The sequence below is a fragment of the Zingiber officinale genome, chromosome 2A (assembly GCF_018446385.1).
Source record: "Zingiber officinale cultivar Zhangliang chromosome 2A, Zo_v1.1, whole genome shotgun sequence".
NCBI classification, from domain to species: domain Eukaryota; kingdom Viridiplantae; phylum Streptophyta; class Magnoliopsida; order Zingiberales; family Zingiberaceae; genus Zingiber; species Zingiber officinale.
This window is the reverse complement of record NC_055988.1, coordinates 173,841,108-173,864,748: the sequence shown is the minus strand read 5'-3', so window position 1 is coordinate 173,864,748 and position 23,641 is coordinate 173,841,108. Positions and strand designations below refer to the sequence as shown.

General features: G+C 35.2%; 1 protein-coding gene across 4 annotated transcripts; it reads right to left on the bottom strand.

The window, feature by feature from the left end:
• Positions 1-3,242: 3,242 nt before the first annotated feature.
• LOC122043362 (membrane-embedded CAAX protease MroQ-like) lies at positions 3,243-8,293 on the bottom strand. Of its 4 annotated transcripts, none has more exons than XM_042603936.1 (10): positions 7,998-8,293; positions 7,677-7,768; positions 7,179-7,286; positions 7,000-7,082; positions 6,383-6,516; positions 5,449-5,498; positions 5,280-5,372; positions 4,422-4,513; positions 3,967-4,073; positions 3,243-3,457 (listed from the first exon to the last, which is right to left on the bottom strand). In XM_042603936.1, the coding sequence occupies exons 1-10, from the start codon at positions 8,238-8,240 to the stop codon at positions 3,416-3,418; spliced, it is 1,044 nt and encodes a 347-aa protein (XP_042459870.1). In that variant the 5' UTR covers positions 8,241-8,293; the 3' UTR covers positions 3,243-3,415. The 4 variants fall into 4 exon arrangements, with proteins under 4 accessions (XP_042459870.1, XP_042459872.1, XP_042459873.1 ...); XM_042603938.1 differs by having other exon boundaries at positions 7,179-7,312; positions 7,677-7,777; positions 7,998-8,140; XM_042603939.1 differs by having other exon boundaries at positions 7,677-7,777; positions 7,998-8,140.
• Positions 8,294-23,641: the final 15,348 nt, after the last annotated feature.

Below are 23,641 nucleotides of genomic sequence, written 5' to 3'. Positions count from 1 at the left end.
TTTACATGACGGCCACTGGCGCGTTAGCTAAATTACCTCTTTGCCACTGCATTTTAAAATAGATAACTGGACACCTGCCGCCCAGATCTGAGGGGCAGAAATGGAATTTCGCAATAAATAAACGCGTGGCCGTGAAAACTCGAGTTGGTATCTATTAATTATTAATTAATTATTTGTTTTATTAGTAATTTGAAATTTGATAGTGAAAGAATTAGATTTTTTTTTTATCTAAGTATCTAATTAGAGAGATAATATTAAAGGATAGAAAGATATTAATAAATATCAATTAGAACAAGATTGAATGATTAAAATTACTTTGATTGCCATCAAATTAAATTTGATAAAAAAAATTGTTTTTAAATTTTATATAATGTGTGAGATTTGGGAATCAAGAGAGTTGTTATGTGGATAGGTTTAGCGATAATGAAATCTAATTATTATAAGGCCCGGAGAAGATTTGGATATAAAATAATAAATAAAAAAATGGTTGTAAATTATTTTTAAGCTCATTAAGATTATAGTAATTTTCATTAAAACTTTTTTTTTGAAAAAAATTAAAATGAAATTTATTTTAAGTTTTTTAATATGAGATGTTTTCTGCTAATAAAAAAATCATTATCGGCAGGGAAAAGTTCGTTCAACCCCTTAATATTTTTAAAATTTTTGCCCGCCTGAATTTGAGGCGGGGAAAATGACGGTAAGAGGTGGGTCCCCCATCGACGTTGGCGCGTGTACGTTTCGAACCCAGCAGAGCCCACCGTTTCTGATAGGCCGAAGCAGACAGCGACAGGTACTTCGCCTTGCGGGCCCCATGCGAACGACACGTGAACCATGCGTGGCAGCGTCTCCGTAGCGGCCGTTTTTTAAAATCTAAAATTTAGAATAAAAAATAGTTTATTACATTTAAATATCTATTTTTTACAAACTAATACATTAATTTTACTATAATTTAGTTGTCTTTATTTTTAAATTATTTTTTTATATAATATTTACTTTTTATTATCTAATTCACTCCTTTTATTTTTTTCCTTTTTAAAATTAAATAATATTTTAATATTTAAATTTAAAATTTAGTAAATTAATACGATAGCTAGCTGATGTAAAAAAAAATTATATAAATTATAAAATTTTTAATAAATTTTGTGTTTAAGAAAGTTTACGTGGTGCTCCCAGCAAATTGACGGGTGTACTTTCAGGACCCACAATGGAGACCGTTTGTTTGGTTCAACCACAGGCCAGGTGTAAAACGAAGGAGAACCCGACTGCTATTATTTAGGTCAGGCTTTTCTTATTCTATGTATTATTATTATTAGCTGTGACCATGTGATGTGGTCTGGCAGCTGAGCTACCGCCTACCGTAATATTTTACGATTTATTATATATATAAAAGAGTGTAACAGTTCAATTTGAATTCTAACCACAGTTTACTTTAAGTATAGATATTCGATAAGTGAACTATTTCGGAACTACTATTCAGCCTAATTAATTATTTTTTTTTTATAAGGGAACTAAAAAACAAGAATCCACATAGATTATATATAAGCAAAAATAAAAAAGACATTTTCTTCAATGTTGCAGTGACAAGCGCCTTCTCTCAATTTTAAACATCTAAACATTGAGTCCTAACTTAATAAATTAATAAATAAATTTTTTAATAAACGATTGACTAAAAATATTAAATTGATGAATCATCAACTATAAATATTTTTTGATTTACTGATAAAATTTTTTTTATAGAATGAATCAATCAATATACTTTACACATTGTACTTTTTCAGGAATATCCTTATTTTTAACATTATTGGAGTAAGATCATAATTGTTACGTAATTATAATAGCTATGTCCCTTAATTACTATACAATTGTAACAATGGCTATAATAATAATTATAGCAACTATAATCTCATAATTCCTACATCATAAGTCAATTGATCTTACAAGATGATATTAATTTGTGTTACCAATATCAATGGAGAATAAAGTGTGTCTATTATAAAAGTTATAAATTATTACTGTTATAATACAATTGATTGGTGTTTCGTCAAACTTGAAGTATCAATATTGTAGTTAGTTCAAATCTCTTGTCTCTGAATCTTGGGTCTTCTTTATTTCATTTGTTGATCGGACGAATCATATCATATCTTAAGAATATGGTGCATATCACGAGAGTACCACAGATGTCTGATCGATAAGGGGATATGGGGACACGAGATCTAGGGTAGAAGATTTGAACTATATTGTAGCTGCAAGGGGTTAGTAACTATTACAATAATATAAAAATTGAAAAATAATTTCAGAAAATAAAATATGCTGAACTAGGATTGAAATGGAATGCCCTATTGATAAAACAAAAACGATTCTAATAAAAACAGAAACACTCTTTACAATTTTACTTGGACTTTTGCCTCCAGAATCATTCAGACTTAACTCTAACGCCTGGAACAATTCTAGGACCTATGAATGATATGAGTCAGACGCATGAAATTAATCCAAGCGCTTAGACTCCTTCAATATTATTTTATTTTGAGACTTATTATATATATTTAAAGTTCAATATTTTAAATTTTAGGAGTTAAATTATAATAAATTTGAGTCAATAAAATTTTCTCTATAAAATTTAGACTTCCCTTTTAATTTATAATATTCAATATTAAAAATTTTAAATGCATATATAAAATTTAGACTTCCCTCTTAATTTATAATATTCAATATTAAAAATTTTAAATACTCATAAAATATATTATATGTATTTAAAATTTAAAATTTTAAACTTTAAATATTTAGTTATAATTGATTTAAGCTCAGACTTTTCTCTTAAATTATAATATTCAAAATAAATAAATATTCACTGAATATAATATATATATATATATATATATATAAAAGATGTAAAAAAAAAATCAAGACGCCTAAACTAAATCCAGGCGACCAAAAATTAAATAAAAAATAAAAAATAAAAAAAATAAATCAAGATGTCAGGATAAATTCCAAACACCTTAAAAAATTTGTTGCAGATGATTCTACAATGAACTATCCGTAGCACATCATATTATATATATATATATATATATAAATGAATCGAGATGTCAGGATAAATTCCAGGCACCTTACAAAATTTTTTGCAAATCATTCTACAGCAAACGATCCATAGCACATCATTAATTTTATATATATATATTATATATATATATATATATATATATATATATATATATATATATATCGTGGTGATCACACTATCATTTTCGCATTCAGTTGATGGTATCACAAATGATTGAAAAAAGCCATGACTGTACACTGCTTTACAAATTATATGTTCTTTGGGATTGCTTGCTAGTGTTCAGCAAATTAGGGTACCTAACTCCTCACTATACTTACAATTTAAACGCCCAAAGCATTACAAAAAGGCAGTGTTTCAAGGTGCTTGTAGCAATTCCCGTATATCGTATCCTTGAAGCTGTACAAATAAGAACCCTGTTAGGAAACAACTTCGATATCTTTTGAAGCAAAAGTCGTCAAGACATCTCTTCTTTTACAATCTACTATCAAGATTTATCAAAAGGGGATATCTGTTCACATTTCGACAGCCAGAGTATATCAAACATGTGATTATCATAGGAAACTTTTTGTTTTATACACAGGATCACAGTAGTGCATTTTCAGAAAAGGAATTAATCTTCAGTCGAACATGTATTCGATAACTTGAAACATCTAGTGAATTATAAGCACATTTCCATCTATTTTAATCTAGTTTGGAACTTGAATAAAACAATAGGCAGTTCGAGATCACACAATTCTGCCTAAAGAAGGATGCATGATTCTGACGAAAAAGGCGGCTACATTTGGTTTTCCACCCGGGCATTATAGAAATATAGTATAACACTCATTTGCAAATTCTCAGAAGGACCATATAGATGAATATACAGCACAGAGTCAAAAGCCAAATAAACCACTTGTACAGTGTACCTGAAGAAATGTAAGCAATAAGATCACCCCCGAGTTCCAGATTGCATGAATTGTGATCGGCGTTAGTAGATTATGAGTTTGAGCATATGAAAAACCTAAAGCCACCCCTGTCAAATGCAATAACAAACAGAATCAATTTTTAGAACAAAGAATCTTACAGTAAATTAAGTTCATACTCATATACAGTTATTAATCCATCAAAAGGTTTTAGCATACGGACTATTAAGCTGATGTGGAATTCAACAAATCAAGAAAGTTTTATCAGGAAGTTTCAGGTAAGTTTTTGCACAGAAAACATAGGAATAGTTGGATAACCAAAAGTATTCAGTTGCAACTAATAAGATCTTTTTGGCAAGCCGCTCATGGTTTGCGCACATACTGATAAATATGCAAGCATCAAGCCCTTTGTTAACTTAGCTTAAGTGGTTCTACACCCAACTAAATTAAATTACTACCTAAAATGAACAGCTGAGGAAATTCTCCAGGAGTTAGATGAGCGAGAGCGAATGTTGCAGCACTTATAATCACAGAAACTGGTGTTGGCAGACTGCATACAAAATGAAAAATTAATATGAGTTGAGAATTAGTATACATTTTAAACACACAACAAGAAAAGTATTTTGTGGTGTGTTTGGTTCATAGAATTAGCTCTTCTATTCCCTGTGAACTCTAGAATAATATATTTATAATCACTAAAATAAACATTGAATTCTAATTCCATTGCAATTGTGATTCTCTAATTATCTTTCTTAGTTATTTCTTCCCTTAGTCGAAGGAATAACCATTCGTACTCCATTCCATTCTTCAAAAAATATGTATTCTTACTTTGTTCAATTCTCCAAAGAATATATATTATGACCGAGCAAAATGGTCTGGGCAAGCACAATAGACTATTCCTGTAATCCGGCTTATTATTTATCAATTCCTTTTGTGAAACAAATGCCCCATTAGTTTCTAGATAAAATGCAGTTTACAATATCACTTGGTGATGCTATATGAAGCACTAGAAAAATGTGAAGTGTTGTGAATAACAAAGTATATTTTTGAACAATGAGGCAGGGTAGGACGTGTCTCCTCCTCTCTTATTGTGTGATGCTTTCAGATGGCAATGTTGATCTGTCACTGTCAGTTTCATATTAGTCGATGGTGAATAATTATCTATGTACATTTTGCATAAACTAATAGCTCAATGACAACTGACAACAACGAATCAGTTGATCAAACTTTAAGATAGACCAACAATTGAATCACTAACATATTGGGAGTTGGAATTAACAAGTATTATGAAAAGAAAGTTGGAACAAGGAATATACTATTTAGTTAGAGATGCCATGAGAAATCCCCGGAAGATAGTCTCCTCAAGAACTGGGGCTAAAACACCAGTTATACCCACCAGACATGCAGTGCTATCATAAACCAGATTTTACATAATCAGACATTCACTTAATCTTCATTTAAAAAGCAAGATACAGAACGCCATACCTGATACCTGAAGAGCCAATCAATGGCAACAAGCGAACTAAAGCATCAGTCTGGCACACAATTATGCAATAAGCTTAGAAAATTTTGAACTAAAATTTAACTTAATTTTTAGTGCAAATATTGCACATTAAAGAATTGTATAAAAAACCAGATGTTAAGACTGATAGGACAATATTCAAAATATTGGCAACTGCACGAAACACATCAAAATAACTGTATGACATTAAAATCAAGATCTATATCGCAAATATTATTAAATACCAGCTACAATTATATTTTAACAGGAAGATTAAAGTGCCATAACTAGTTCTCATCCATAATGAAATCCATCACAAGCAACTTTTAAGAATGTATTTGTGGCTTCCAATAAAATCCAAGTGGATTGGCTGGCATTGAAATGCTGCTGCAATAAGCAAGAAAACCAAGGAATGATATTGGTGCCACTTGAGATTGTCAATTGTACCCACAGACTTCTGTAACGTCCAAAGTGGACAAGCCGCATTTGGTTTGGAGAGGTAACCATCTATAGATATGGTAACATAGTACTTACCTCTCTCTGTCTCTTGTTCATTTTCCATGGAAATCACGTTCAGTTGGGATTCAGAACCACCAAAATACCAACATTCTATTCCCAACAACATCAGGGCCATGATGTCCAAGTAAGAGCTCATCCAGGGATGGAGTTTTCATCCTGTCTCCTTTAAATGTTTGAAATGGTTTTCGTGTTACGAAAGTGTAAAGTTGGAAATTTTTTTGGGAACTCGTCTCACGTACCTACTAAATCAAGAAAGTAGATCTTCTTCCGACCTACCTTTGCCATAGTTTTCTTGCACAACCGGCAAGGAAATTAAATATGTCAAACAAAATTTAGAAAAATACAATGAAAACAATTTTTATTATCCTTCAAAGCAGATGGTCATATACAACATCTAACCTCTCGTTGTGGATTTTCACCATGAAAGGCATTCAAGGCAACTCCTGTTAGAGCAATAGCAAGTAGTGCACCAATGAAACCGATTCCTGCCCACAGGAGCCAACCATCCCGTAGTTCAAATGGTCTCCTGAGATCTGAGAAATTTATAACATACCCATCAGATAGTTATGTTGACGGGGATGCTTCAATTCCTTTTTCATAAATTTCATACTATTTGAAGAGCGATTTTGCACATCACTCAAGTGAAGACCAGAACTACCATAATGTTTGAAATAAAAGGCATGTGCTACCCATAATAATCAACTTATTTTGTGGATTAAGTCTCAATGATAGAGCAGTTCTAATAGTTAAGTCATGGAAAATAATCCTCATGAGCCAAGAATATAGTAAGAAAAATAACCAAACATAATAAGGACAAAGAAAAAAAAATATCAAGTTCACATGTAACAGCAACAAAATTTCTTTTCGTTCTTTTTAGAGAAAATTTAATTTTTTATATTTATTGCAATGCAATTCTTAGACCAATTGAGGATATCAGTGCATATTGACTGTATTACAACCATGTAGATCTTAGCTCACATATGATGTTGAAAAACAAGAGATTAATGAGATCTCACCATAACAAAACAGATCATCTGGAAGTGGCTCAAAGCTCTTGGTGATACCATACATCACCCCTAGCACAACTGCTGTCACAGAGCTGTCCAATGATACACAAATATGATAAGAGCTACAACTCAAACAGAAACAAAACAAAATGTATTTGGAAACTAAGATCGAGGATATCCACTCATACAATTGCCCAGCAAACAAAAGTTCTGCTTTCTCATCCAAACTAACTTCCCTGCCTTGGAAACCAAGATATGGCAATAGTGATGCCTCCACTAACCCTGTAAGGACAAAGCTGTCTGGAAAATTTTCAACTTCTATCTGTTGACAAATATCAAACGAACACTAGATACAAATACAACTCAAGGTGACAAAAAGGAAGGCAATTAAACCATTTTTTGTTCTTTTTCAATCCAAAAAGAGAAATTGTGGCACATCATTTTTCAGAATAGTTTTGAACAAAAGACTGTGTGGTAATGAACATCAGCAGAAGGACAACACAAATGCCATAAACAGGTATTCAATTAAAAACAACTTTTTTTCTTTTTTTATTACAAGAATAAAATTGTGGCACAACATTTCTAGAATAATTTTATAAAAAAGATTCATTGATCAATGATGTACACCAGAAGATTGCCAACAAATGAATGCCATAACAAGCATTGAACACTAAGCTGCAGCATACCTTAGTCCGCATGCCATCATTGTAAGCGTGATAGTTTGCCAACTCCATGGCACATCCCACCTACGAAGGACGAGCCATTTCACATTTGAATCCTGTAATTACTATCAAAAACTGCATAAGGCACAAGGATAATACGACTGCACGAATCTAGTCAGACAATTGCAGAAGTTGTTAGCAAAGAATTCTAATTCCAACAAAAAACAAGCTCCTTTTCATAATGTGCAATAGGTTATAAACTACAATCTCATGAAAGACGATCTAATAAAAGGGGCAAGGGAAGAACGAATAGAACCGGCTTCTGCAGCAAAGGAAGAATCAGACCTGATAGTCATCAGAAGATGCGGACTTCAACTTGTCATCGGCGTTACAGAAGCAGGTGGTGGTAATGGCAGTCGAGAGAGGTCTCCTGCTGTCGCGGCTACGAAACAACGGCAGCCATTTGGATTCACGGAGAAACGAGGTGCGCAAAGGACCGAAGAGCAGCAGCAGCGTGCGGCTTGTCGCAGCAACGAGCCTCGGCCGGGCTGCCAAGGGCGGAGGTGAACGAAAGAGAAGTGAAGCCATGGAGAAGAGATAAGGAACTCTCTGGAAGAGGCGTGGGTCGGATCAAATACGCCCTGGGTCGAAAATTTTATATATCAATTAATTAAAAGGGAAATTATATTTATTCCCTTTAAACTTTCAAAATTTAAAAAAAAACACACACGAAATTTTTAAAATTTTATAATTTCATCCCAGACACACGATTTCTACGCAACTGTGAATGACAGCCATACAGTCCAAAAAAAAAATTTAATCCCTCTCTCACATTTACATATAATAACTATTCTTTTTTACTTTTAAATTAAAATAAATTCTCTTATCTCTCTCCTATTATTACATGCAACAACATGTAGTAATTACTATTATAACATGTAGCAATTACTGTATAACAATTCCTATACATTATAATAACTACTATACAATAACTGCTATACGTTGTAACAACTATTATACAATAGTTGTTACAACATAGCAGTTGTTGCACCGTTGTAATAATTACTGTACTGTTGTAGTAGTTAATACATGGTTGTAGCAGCTATTGATTCTATAACGTTATAGTAACTATTACAACGTTGTAACATCATTACTACAGTGATTGTTGCATGTAATAATAGGAGAGGAAAGAGAATTTTATTTTAATTTAAGAGGAAAGATAGAAAAGTTATTGCAATGAGAGAAAGACTAAAAAATTAAGTTTTGACCATATCAGATCGCCCACGTCGGATTTCGCTCACAATAGTACAGGAGGCATCAAATATCATATCATCTCTCTCTCTATGTATATATATAATCTGAAAACCTAAGACATAAATCCTAAACCCTAAAATTTGAGGAGGGATCCTCTGGTCTGGTTTTTCCTGATTCGCTCCTGATCCGCTCTGCAATTGCAGTCGAATTCTGACTGGAGTTTGACCGCAATTGACTGCGATCCCTCCCTGGGTTCACCTTATTACCTAGGTTATAGTTTTGGGCTGAGACAAACGGCCAGAAGCCGCTGGCGGTGGGCAGACTGTATGGTGATGAGCAGGGGACGGCCTGCCCACTGACGACGGTTTAGCTTAACCCAAAACTATAACTTAGGTGAGAAGGTGAATCCAAGGGAAATCGTAGCCAATTTTGGTCGAATTCTAGCCACGATTTGACGTATAAATTGTAGAAGGGACCAGGGATTGTGAATTAGAGGATCTGTACTACTAAGATTTTTTTTTAAAAAAAAAATATACTAGATGTGCATGAGTGTGTAACATAAGGTGGCCTGTATATCAAAGTGTTATATGTTAGTACACCCAGAGCTAGATGGGGATAAATAGCTCATCTCGTTTCGTTGAAATGATTTGCAACGAAAATTTGAAGCGAAAACTTTACCAATACTAACACAAGGATTTACTTGATATCCACCTGAAGATAAGGTGAACAATCCAAGGATTCACACTAATTACACTCTCCAATATCAAAAACACTCATTCTCAGAAACAATCCAGAGGTAGATAAACTTCGTACAAGCTCACATAAAAGTACAATACAAACAAGAAGTAGATACACAGAACAAATGAAAAGCTCTCTTGTTTGATCTCTTGTAGCTTGAAGATGCCTTTAGACCAGTTGGAAAGTACAGCAATACTTGTCTTCCAAGCTCAAGGTCCGGTAAACAATAAGTGGAGAAAATCAGAGAAGAATCGTGTGAGTGTTGTTGTGAGAAGTGTTGCATGTTTGAATCCGCATGACGCCTTTATACTTCGCAATCTAAGGCTCTCAATCGATTGACCTTATCCCCAATTAATTATCACGTGAGATCTGAGTAAATCCAGCCATCAACCTGTGCAACGGTCATATCTCAATTAATTGATCAATTGATTGGGGAGGTTTAATAGATCAACTGATCAATGTAGAGTGCCTCTATGCTCTCACGGAAAACTTTGGAATCGATTGAGCTCCTTCCTAATTAATTCAGCCTCTTTTCCACGTCATCGCGAGAAACCAGCCCCAACAGATCACCTAATCGATTGGACTAGATTAATCGATCAACTGATCGATCCAACCACGTTCTATGCTCTCATGAGAAAAGTCTCCAATCGATTGGTGTAGCCCCAATCAATTAGACACTTTCCCAATCGATTAAATGATCGATTGGGACTCTGGCTCAATCGATTTCCCAACAGATTGACCAACCTTGACTTTGTCTAACCAAGTATAAGGTTTCGTTGCCTAACATCTGGTCAACCTTGATCCGCTGTGACTTCGTCACCAAGTGTCCGGTCAATCTTTGACCCACTTGGACTTACTGTCTCGTGCCAAGTATCTGGTCCTCCATGACCTACTTAGACTTCCACTTACCAAAGATTCAGGGGGCATTTGGTATGAGCATGGGAATGAGAATCGGAATGAGAATCATTGTAGTGTGGAATGGGAATGGATATGAGCATGGATATCACTCTTAAAAGCAATGTTTGGTTAGTTGCATATTTTCTATCGGAATAAATCAATATTTCCTTTTTTACCCTTAAAGGAAAATAAGAGAAAAAAATTAGATGTGAGAGAAAGATGAATTGTGAGAGAAAAATATGATGAGAGAGAAAGTATGATGAGAAAGAATGAAGAGAGAGAAAGTGTGATGAGAGAAAATGAGAAAAGAGAGTGTGATAGAAGAGAGCATGATGAGAGATAAAATATGATGTGAGAGAAATTATGATGGGAGAGGATGAAGAGATAGAAAATGTAATGAGAAAAAAATGAGGGGAGAGAGTGTGTGTGATGAGAGAGATTGAGGAGAGAGAAAGTATGATGAGAGAGAAAGTGTGATGAGAAAAAAAAACAGTGAGTGTGATGGGAAAGATGATGAGAGAGAAAATATGATGAGAAAGAAAGTGTGTTGAGGAAAAAAAAGGAGGGAGTGTGACAAGAGAGATTGAGGAGAGAGAAAGTGTGATGAGAGCGAAAGTGTGATGAGAAAAATAAAGAGAAAAGAGAGTGTGATGGGAGAGATTGAGGAGAGAGAAAGTATGATGAAAAAAGAAGGAAGAGAGTGTGATGGAAGAGATTGAAGAGAGAGAAAGTGTAATGAGAGAGAAAGTGTAATGAGAAAAAAAGGAAAGAGAGTGTGATAGGAGAGAGAAAGTGTGTGATAAAATGATGAGAGAGAAAATATGATGAGAGAGAATAAGGAGAGAGAAGTGATATGAAGAATAAATAAATAAATAAATTTTGATATTTGATATTAAGGAAGAAAATTTTAGTTTTAGGTCAAGGGTATTTTTGGAATAAGAGAATATTTTGATTGATGAAAATAGGGTAATTAGTCATTGAAGGGGAGGTACATGGGAATGAGTTATTACCCAATTTCAAGGATTCATTCCCTTATTCCTATTCATATTCCTATAATCGAAACATTAACAATGGTAATCAATGATTCTCATTCCCATTCCCCACTCCTATTCCCCTAAACCAAACGCCCTCTCAGTTAATCCTTTAACCCACCTGGATTTTCACTGTCTGACTTTACTCACCAGGACTTTCTTACTATGTAGCTTCACTCATTAGGGCTTTTGACATGACTTCACTCACCATGACTTTTCCATACCAAGTGTTTGGTCAACATTAACCCACTTGAATTCTCTTTCTTCTACCAACCTTCTCATTGGTCTTGCCCTTACCTAATCATCAGTTTGGACTTTTCCAGTCAAGTATCCCGTCAACCTTAACCTACTTGACATCTGGTCAACCTTTAACCATCAATATCCTAGATGAACAATTGCACCAGCAATCTCCATATATTGTCAAACATCAAAATTTAAATATCAAAACTCAAGCTTGAGCCAACTCAAACTTAGTCAATCTAGTTAACTTTGACTTAGAGAAAATTGTACTAATAATCTTTTCCTTTTTTATGTTTGACAATATGTTTAAGTTACGCTCATCCACTAGCCTCAACTTCTTCTTCATGTCAAAATATGAATGAGGGTTTCCTTCATTCTACCCCTTTACATGAGGATTTTCCCCCTTTGGGTAAGTGTAATCTCCCCCTTTGGATAAATGAAGATTTCCTAACTTAAACCCTACATTCTCCTCCTTTGGCACATATCAAAAACTCTCCCCTACTGAGGTGTCCATATATTGTTCACAATCTCACTTGTTATTCACAACATTACAATGAAGGTTTCATACCCTTCATTTCTCCAAATGCTCATCCTAGAGCATTTATCTATCATAAAAAAGATTTTTCAATCTTCTATTACTTTCCAATGCTCAACCTTGAGCATTTATAACAATAAAGGTTTCTCATCTTCCATTGTTTCGTTATTTGAAAATTTTAATTCATGTCTTTAAGGAGTAACTCCCCTTCAAAACATAGTCCAATCTTCTATCATTGCACCAACAAGGACTTGAAATTCCTAAATCTTTAGAAAACTCAAAATTTAAAGTTATGAAGTTAAAATTCAATCTTGAATGCAAATCTTCTCCTAAAGTTCAAATTAGTCTCTTTTAACTTATCCTTTCTTGTTTTCAACTAAAAGACTACCCTTAAATACTTAGAAATGTATTTCTTAGGGTTAGAGATAGTTAATGTGACCAAATATGGCTTAATGAACTGAAATCAGACTACCTAAATTAAAATCATCTTTTTTAATCGATTAAAGTTGGGGCTTAATTGATTAAAGTCACTCAATCAATCAACCGATTGATTCTGCAAGTCTCTGTTTGTGGAAAAAAAACTATTTTAATCGATTAACTGATCGATTGAACTCCGAGTCAATCAATCACTTGATCAATTCTGTGAGCCTCTGCTCATGGAAAATCCAGTTCAATCGATCAACTAATTGATTAAACATCATATTGATTAAGTTTCTGATTTTTTCTGAAATTAGCTTTCGGCCAAATTTCATCAATTCCTACATAATTCTATATTTTCCCCAAAAAAAAATAAGAAATTTAAATTACTTATTTCATATACTATCATGAAAACATAGTTTTCTATGAAAATAAACCCTATTTTCAAATATTGACACATAATTGGAAACCATTAAAAACTTCAATATTTCTCTCAAGTTTGTGTATAACTATTCAATAGTGATTGCTATCAACAAATAGTCTTCACCAAGGTTTTTCAAAATATTTTTAAAATCATTTTTCAAAACCAATCTCCAATTATGATCTTTGGGCTAAATCAACATAACTTGTACACTTACTTTCCCTATGATTAAATAACACAATCTATGTGTTTTGATGAAGCTAAAACTTAAATAGATGCACTAAATAAACATCTTGAGTTTTGTTCATTCTCCTAACATATCACTTGTATTTATATGCATCAAAACACATACAAGTCAACTTATAGTTTTTATGAGATGTAGATATCGATTTTCCCTAATCTAAGGGAGCATGTATTTCTAACTAGGTATTTTAAATTTTAATCATCCACCTAGGATGTCATTTGATAATTAATGTTATTGTCCTTAATTATAAGAAATTTAAACTAATCCATGAAAATGATTATGGTATACATCAAATGCATATTTTTCAAAGAAAAAATATCATGAATAATGATGTATATATGATATAACATTTGACATTTTTCATAAACATATATAAATATTAAATATAACGTCATGACATATGATAAGCACACAATCATGGTAATTTTAGCATAAATGAAATATCTAGACTATTTATCTAAGTATCACTAACTAATTGCTAAATTTAAAAATAATCCTTGGTTGCCCTATCTCCCAAAGAAATTGTCAAACTCCCAACATAACATTTCTTTGACTTCTAACATAATTGTGTCAATTTAATTAGGTCAAATTCTTCAAATTTTATCATATTTTACTCTTCCTAAAAGTAAACATTAATCTTTTATTTCAAGGTGTAGCAAAATCTTGAAAATGCCTTAAAGTATCAACTTCACAAAGGTTGTGTTAACTACCCTTCCAATTAGAGTTGACACTCTCTAAACCTATCTAGGGTATAGAGAACACACTCTTAGGAACTCAAAATCTATTGATGCTTCTTGGGTGTTCTAGGTACTAATTAGGGATAATTTCCCTTAATATCTTTCTAATGACCTTTCTAGGCTTCTTAAAAGCCTTGGTCACACTAGACTCCTCATGGTCAACTCCAGGGATAACTTCCCTTATAACCTTCTTGATAACTTTCTTAGGCTTGTTAGAAGCTTTAATCACACTAGTCTCCTCAAAGTCAACTCTAAGGATTGCTTTCTTTGCAATTTTAGCTTAACTCTTAGACCTAGGGCTAGTTTCATAACTATATGGAACTCTATGGTATAAAAGTACATGCTTCTTGGCTTTAGGTTTGTATCCCAAACCCCTATAATCATTGGGTGAATTTTTTTCTTTTTAACCTAAATTTTTATTCTTGGACCCTTTTGTTGGTCCAATTTGCACTAATAATCTAACTCAGGTTTTAATGAATAACAAATGAATTAAAGTTAGAGTATTTTGTGGGTTAATTGTTTTACCAAGTGTGCAGGAGTTGACGGGTCTGAGGGACCTGACACCAGGCTGAAATCTAGCTAGGTCCACGGGGCCCGATAGTTGGTGCGAAGTCCAGATAGGTGTATGGGACTCGATATCTGGCTGGAAGTCCGGTTGGATCCACGGGACCTGACAACCGGCCGAAATCTAATTGAGTTAGCGAGACTTGACAACTAGTGGAAAGACCTGGTGGGTCAAAGACAAGTCAAGTGATTGCAGTTGGCAAGTGGAGGTAAGCAACTGGAGGAGAGATCTAGTGAGAATGTGTTCCTGGTTGAGGGAACTATAGGCATTGGTCCAGCTTAAGTCCATTTAGGAAACTTAAACTGAGACATTAACTAGATCCTGGTCTCAAGGAGATAAGATTTAATTACTACTACTCTTATCGTAATTGTGCTAACTTTGTTTTGCAAGATAAACATTTTTTTTTTGCTTGGGCTAACCCTTTTTGCAGGAAAAAGGTGGTTGAAAAAAGGGAGTCCAGGCGCTCGGATCTAGTCTGAGCGCTCAGACGCAGGCACCTGGGCGGTCCGAGCACTAGGACCAGAAAAGTTATCTCGAAGCTGAGTTGGAGCGCATCGACTGGCCAAGCCCACATCAATGGTCTAGGCGTCAGGAGGGGGTCCGGGCGCCCGGAGGTGTATAAAACTTCGCGGATGAAGTTTCGACAAGAGATCGTCATGTTAGCATGGTCCAGGCACTCGGAATGGGCTTATATAAGGGTCATCGATTAGCAACTTTAGAAGAACATCTGTGACAACTTTCCTTCCTGCGCACTGCTTCAAAAATGCTCAGACGACGCTATAACGCTCCACCGACAACTAGACATCAAGCTTTAGTTAGTTTTCTTTGTTGTCGGTAATAGTTTTATTTTTAGTTCTTGTACTCAATCTGTGCAATCCATTTATGAACTGATAGTGATTGCCCAACAAAAGTGATCGACGATCGCGGGCCTTAGAGTAGAAGTCATCACAGACTCCGAACCAAGTAAAACTTGGCATTGTTAGCGTTGTGTTGTTTGTTTCCCTTTTTTGTTGCGTAACTCGTTATAACTCAAGATTTTCGACGAACTCTATTCAACCCCCCCCCCCCCTAGCGATTTTACGATCCAACACCTTTTTCTTCATTAGTCATTTTTTTAAGGGTCTTCTCTAATTTTCTAATTCTTGACTTCAAGCCTTTATTTTCCTTCCATAAATCTTCAAGCTTAAACTTTTATTTATCTTTTGAGATTTTTTTAAGACATATATCTATCTTTCTTAGATTTCTTGCCTAAATCATTTTCTACTTTCTTATCCTTAAGTAAGGTAGTTCTAACATGATACGCTACATATTTTTCCTTAATCCTATAATACTTCTTATTTTCATGATAAATAGCATTAAAATGATAGAGATTATTTCTGGCATATTTTTTTTTATCATTTCTTACAGGAATACCATTAACCAATGCTACCTTAGTTTTATTCTTGGAGACTCCCCCTTGACTTAAGCTTCCAATTCTCTTCTTGGTCGGAACTCTTTCCCTTGGACATTGGTTCCGGTAATGTCCTTTTTGATTGAGAGAAAAATACACAATGTGTTCCTTGCCCTTGCATACCATGGGGCCGACCTCCTTTGGCTTCTCCTTGCCCTTGGGTGCCACTTGACCCTTCTTCTTGGTCAACTTTGAACACTTACTCTTGTAATGTCTATTTCCCTACACTCAAAGTAAATGACATGATTTTTATTTTTAACAATTGAAATTGTTATATTTTTACTTGTAAAAGTGGCACATGATCCTCCATCCATTTGATCCTTCTTGACTTGTGGAGATAGAACCATCTTCCACCTTATCATTTCCAGAAGTTGAGGCTTCTTCTTGATCCTGTATCAATGAATTGCACTCCCCATCAATTCTTGAGGTGGATGCCTCTTCAACTTCCTTTACGGACGTTGAGTATCTCTCAACCTTTAAATCTTTATGTATATAAAACAAAGAGTTTCCCTCTTTGCTTTTGTCTTTGCATTCCATTGAGGATGGTTCTTCTTGGAGCTTCACCAATTTGCTCCATAGCTCTTTGGTATATTCATAATCTCCAATTTGGCTCAAAATATTGCTTGGCAATAAATTGATCAATAGTTTGGTCATTTTATCATTTGTCTCATATTTTTGGATTTGTTCCTCACTCCATTTTCTCTTCTTGAGAATATTTCATTTGTCATTTGTTGGAGCTTGAAAACCTTCCATTAGAGCAAACCATTGCTCTATCTCCATCATCAAAAAAATTTTAATCCTAGATTTCCAAAGATTGAAGCTTGCGGATATGAATGGTGGAGACGCTCTAGTATCATATCCAAGTCCATCTCAGAAATTCATCTTGAAGTTTAGCTCTCTAGATGAGATCTTCGACTTGTTGACTTTAGGGCCTCAACTTCTTCTTCTTCTTCCTCTAGCTCATTTCCCTTTCCGGCGATAAGTCTGGTGAAGAGCAGCCTCGCTTTGATACCACTTGTTAGTACACTTAGAGATAGAGGGGGGGTGAATAGCTCGTCTCGTTTCGACGAAGATGATTTTCAACAAAAATTTGAAGCGAAAACTTTACTAATACTAACACAAGTATTTACTTAGTATTCACCTCAAGATGAGATGACTCATCCAAGAATCCACCCAGAACACACTCTCCACTATCAAAACACTCCTTCTCGGAAAGAATCCGAAGGTGGAGAAAGTTCATACAAGCTCACACAAGAGTATAATACAAACAAGAAGTAGATACACAAAACAAATGAAAGAACTCTCTTGTTTGATCTCTTATAGCTTGAAGATGCCTCTGGACTAGTTAGAAAGTGCAGCAATCCTTATCTTCCAATCTCAAGCTCCGACGAACAATAGCAGAGAAAGTCGGAGAAGAATCGTGTGAGTGTTGTTGTGAGAAGTGTTGCACGTTTGAATCTGCCTTACGCCTTTATACTCCGCGATCTAGGGCTCCCAATCGATTGGTCTTACCCCCAATTGATTGTCACATGAGATCCGAGCAAATCTATCCGTCAACCTATGCAACGGTCATATCCCAATCGATTGATCAATTGATTGGGAAGGCTTAATTGATCAACTGATCAATCTAGAGTGCCTCTATGCTCTCGCGAAAAATTTCAGAATCGATTAGACTCCTTCCAAATCAATTCAGCCTCTTTTTCGTGTTATCAGGAGAACCAGCCTTAATCGATCATCTAATTGATTAGAGTGTCTCAATCAATCAACCGATCTGTGCTTTCATGAGAAAAGAATTGATCAATTGGTGTAGCTGATCGATTTGATCACCTATGCTCATGACACTTCTCAGATGATCGATTGGGACTCTGGCTCAATTAATTTCCCAACTGATTGACCAACCTTGATTTGTCTAACCAAGTCTAAGGTTCTCTTGCCCAACATCCAGTCAACCTTGATTCGCTAGGACTTCATCACCAAGTGTCCGGTTACTCCTTCGACTCATTTGGACTTACCATCTTGTGCCAAGTATCTAGTTCTCCATGACATACTTGAACTTCCACTCACCAGATGTCCAGTTAATCCTTTGATCCACCTGGATTTTCACTGTCTAGGTTCACTCATCAGGACTTCCTCACTATCTAGCTTCACTCACTAGGGTTTTTGACCTAATTTCACTTACTAGAACTTTTCCATACCAAGTGTCTAGTCAACATTGACTCACTTGAATTCTCCTTCTCCTACCAATCCTTTCGTTGGTCTTGCCTTATCTAACCTTCAATTAGGACTTTCACAGTCAAATATCTGGTCAACCTTAACCTACTTGACTTTTGGTCAACTTTTGACCATCAATCTCTCAGATGGACAATTACACCAGTAATCTTCATATATTATCATATATATATATATATATATATATATATATATATATATATATATATTCTATTAATTAACATAGAATAGTTGATCTTGACCTTGAATAAATAAAGACAAGATAGATGACAATTTCTTTAAAAGTTATAAAGTGAAGATTAGAGATGAAAACAAATCGAGCTTGCTTAAACTAGCTAAAAAAATATTTAATTCATATTTAAAATTATCAGATTCAAGTTGAGAACATGTTGAATATTTTTTTATCCAAATTTGAGCTAATAATATTTTGTTAGCTTGTTTATGAGTCATTTACCACTTAATATAATTTTAATTTAAATACATTCAAAATTATAATAATAACAACTCAACTTTATTCCACTGAATATATTCAAAATTAAACTTCAAATACCAAACATTATCCCATTAAATATATTCAAAATTAAAATTTAAATAATTTAAATCAAACTCAAATTTAAATCATGTCAAATTATAATTCAACTTTACTCAAATCAAAGTAACTCAAATTCCATTTTGAATCCAACTCCAGTCAAAATTATTTGCATTTTCAAACTTTGAATCAAATTTTGATATCACATATACTTTTCAAGCTTGAATTTGAATAACAATATTTTTATATGGTTGGAAATTTGAATGGAATAAAGAGGTGAAGACGAAGAGATTCTATTGTGCATGGGTTGTTAGTCTTGTTGGTTAGTCCTAGGAAAATCGTACCGGCTCCACTGTACAAAAATTTTGTACAAGTGTCGAACTTTTCCTTAAATAACCTATTGTGTTCTTTAGAAGTTAAATTAGGAATCGCAGATGGAACTTAACATCATTGATTCCAAATTTAACTTATCTGTTCTTAATGGTTTAGATTTGAATCGCAAGCGGAACTTAACACTATTGATTCAAATCCACCTATGTTATTAATTCATTAAATATTAATTTCTAAAATTGGCTTCCAGGACTGCATGGCGAAGCACATGACCTTCTTGGATATGGGAGCAACCACCACCGCCTAGACAAAACCTTTTAAGGAAAGCTAATATTTAATTTCCTTAAATAACTCTAGGTTAACCAAAAAGAACAATCGAATCACAAATTCGACAAAATAAAAAAACACAAACTCGAAAACAAATTCGAAAACTCTAGAATTTTATGCCTCTTGTGTTTGGTATTTCCAAAAATAATTATACAAAGAAAACTAGTATGATGTGGAAAATAATTACTAGTTATACCTTTCTTTGTAAGCAAATAACCTCTTGATCTTCTACCGTATTCCTCTTCTAACCTCGGACGTTATGTGGGCAACGATCTTCCAAGATGAGAACCACCAAGCAGCTTCTTCTTCCTTCTAGGTTTCGGCCACCAAAATCTATCTTTTCTTAATCTTTTGTAGAAACTTATAAAAGAGAATATTTAATTTTTAAACTCTCTTTTAAATCATGAACATGGTTAAAGAAAAGTTTTCTTAAAATTAAAATCCACCTTTTAATCTACAAATAAGGAAAGATTTCAAATCTTTTCTTAATCTTTTGTAGAAAGCTATAAAAGGAAATTTTTAAATTTCAAACTCTCTTTTAAAAACATGATATCCACATAAGAAATAATTTTAATAAAAATCCCTTTTTAATATGATGTGGCCGGCCGCCTAAGCTTGGGTTCCAAGCAATTGGTCGGCCACCTTAAGGCTCAACCTTTAGGCTTGGCCGGCCGTAAGCTTGAGCTTCAAGCTTGGCTTGGCCGTGTTGGACCCCGTGGTGTTTTGATGTGATCAACCAAGTTGGTTAGGTCCTGCTTTGTGTTTGATCCCTGTGTCTGAGTGTGCAGGAGCTTAGGAGCACATGAAGTCGAGCGGAAGACGCAGCTAGCGAGAAGGATGGCACGGGAAGGGAGCCGACGGGCTCGGTGCGTCCGAAGGACGAGAGAGCTGCGGAAGAGTACTCCGGTGGGCATGAAGAGCGTGCGTGGCGTTCAAGGGACGTTAAGCCGGGACGGAAGGCTACTCGAGGAGAAGGCCGGGAATTGGGTTCGGGTGAGCCCTATTCCGGTTGGCCGCAATCACCCAAAAGAACGGAACGTCGGAAGCTGAAGAAACCAAGCTGAAAAATGGAGCTGCCAGCTTGGAGGCGCCTCCAGCAGGCTTGGAGGCGCCTCCATCATGAAGGCGCTTTCAACCCTGTTGAAGGCGCCTTCAACAGGTCTGTTTTGACCGTTTGCGCTGCGGATAAAGTTTTATCCGTTGACCGAGCTAGAGGCGCCTTGAACCTTGTTGGAGGTGCCTTGGACCCTCGGGATAGACTTTCCAGGAGCTATAAAAGGCTCCTGGAGCTAGGAATTCAACAACAACTCGAGCAATCATTGTGTAGCCATTCCTAGCAATAGTTCTAAGCTTCCAAAGTGTAAAAGGCTTCTCCGCCTTCAGAGAAGAAGAATTTTTCTACTGAGCACTTCATCGCCCTGGATTAATAACCGTCTTGGTTGTAACCAGGTTAAATCCCGGTCTTCTCTGTCTTTCTGTATTTAGTTTTTATTGCTTTACTATTTTATCACTATTGCACTAATTGAGTTGAAAGTACGAGGAGGGTATATTTTATTTTTGTGTTTACAGCAATTCGCCCCCCTCTTGCCGGCCTCCGCTGCACCAACAATTGGTATCAGAGCCAGACCGCTCAGAAGGACTAACCGCCGACTGACGCACAACGATCAAAACGATGGCCGGAGACAGTGACTACCCACCTGCATTCGAGGGGGAGTTTACTTCATGGAAGCAAAAGATGGAGGTATACCTTAACTCTGATTTTTCTATTTATTTAATAATGAAATCTGGTTATGAAGCACCAAAGAAAGCAAACGAAGAAGAACTCGAGATGTACCTCTGGACCAATAACCAACGTGACGAGTCTATGACAAACGCTCGTGCTGAATTTCATCTTCTAAGCGTACTACCAGATGAAGATCTCATTAAAGTTGGCGACTACCGAAGTGCAAAAGAACTTTGGAAAAAGTTCTTAAGACTCCACGAAGAACAAATTGAAGTTGAATCCGACTCCTCGATGGACACTGACCCGACGTCAGAAGAGTCCGAAACCGAGGTAAGTGCCGAGGCAGAACCAGTAACCAAACTCCAACTTGAAGACCTAGGATGCTCATCACAAATGAACATCGATGAAGGGGGAGAAACATCAGAAGATGAAAACAACATAACAGAGGGAGAATCAACTGCCGATAAGGTAAGTCAGGTATGGTCTCCACCTCTTGGCAAATTAATTGATTCAATTGAAATATTGCCGAAAGGTTTTCATAAATTACAAATTATTTCGTCGAAAGAATATTTTGAATTAAAAACTAAAAAACTATTAAATAATATTGAGTTAAAAGACACAATTTGTCAATTAAAAGATTTTGACAAACTAACAATAGAAAATGTATAATTTTTGCATGCTCAATATTTTTTGTCATAATTCTAAAAAACTGTGAATTAAGAACTTATGAGAAGTTAAAATGGAAATTTAAAAATCATAATATTTGATCTTAGTTGAAATATTAGACTTAGCGCTTTCAAAGAAGAAAATTAAATAGTAAATTTCTTTATAAAGCTTTGTCAAGGAAGTGGTTGTTGCTCCAATAACCAAGAAGGCCTAGTGCCTCGCCATGACCTGGAAGCTGAAATATTGAAATGAAAGGTTTAATTAACTTTCTGAAAAAATATTTAAAAATTAGAATTAAATAATGCTTTGAAAGTTTAATCAAACATTTTTGAAAATTTTGTTTATAAATTCATTTTTAGAAATATTCTTTCCTGGAAAAATTCTAAAGATTTAATTTGCTTTCTGACTTGAAATTTTTTTTGAAAATCCTTAGAATTTATTTTTAAATTATTCTTTTAGAAAATTCTAAAAGTTCATTTACTTGAATTTTTTTTTTAACTTAGAATTTTGGGTAGAAATATTTTTTCTGGAATCTATTTGAAAATTCATTTACTTAGAATTTTTTTTAAGGTTCCCTCTAATTAGGACCCCATTTTTGCTGTGATCAAAGGGGGAGAGCAAAGTACAACTTAAGGGAGAATTAGGAAAATGAATTTTACCTATTTTTTTAAAAATGTGTTGCAATTTTAATTATTGTAAATTTTATGCTTAATATGTTAGTTTAGTAATTTCCTTTAAAATTACTTTTTATGTCTATTTTTACCCTAACTTGAACTTGGGTTGATGCACATCAAAAAGGGGGAGATTGTTGGACCCCGTGGTGTTTTGATGTGATCAACCAAGTTGGTTAGGTCCTGCTTTGTGTTTGATCCCTGTGTCTGAGTGTGCAGGAGCTTAGGAGCACAGGAAGTCGAGCGGAAGACGCAGCTAGCGAGAAGGATGGCACGGGAAGGGAGCCGACAGGCTCGGTGCGTCCGAAGGATGAGAGAGCTGCGGAAGAGTACTCCGGTGGGCATGAAGAGCGTGCGCGACATTCGAGGGACGTTAAGCCGGGACGGAAGGCTGCTCGAGGAGAAGGCCGGGAATTGGGTTCGGGTGAGCCCTATTCCGGTTGGCCGCAATCACCCAAAAGAACGGAAAGTCGGAAGCTGATGAAACCAAGCTGAAAAATGGAGTTGCCATCTTGGAGGCGCCTCCAGCAGGCTTACAGGCGCCTCCATCATGAAGGCGCCTTCAACCCTGTTGAAGGCGCCTTCAACAGGTCTGTTTTGACCGTTTGCACTGCGGATAAAGTTTTATCCGTTGACCGAGCTAGAGGCGCCTTGAACCTTGTTGGAGGTGCCTTGGACCCTCGGGATAGACTTTCCAGGAGCTATAAAAGGCTCCTGGAGCTAGGAATTCAACAACAACTCGAGCAATCATTGTGTAGTCATTCCTAGCAATAGTTCTAAGCTTCCAAAGTGTAAAAGGCTTCTTCGCCTTCAGAGAAGAAGAATTTTTCTACTGAGCACTTCATCGCCCTGGATTAATAACCGTCTTGGTTGTAACCAGGTTAAATCCCGGTCTTCTCTGTCTTTCTGTATTTAGTTTTTATTGCTTTACTATTTTATCACTATTGCACTAATTGAGTTGAAAGTACGAGGAGGGTATATTTTA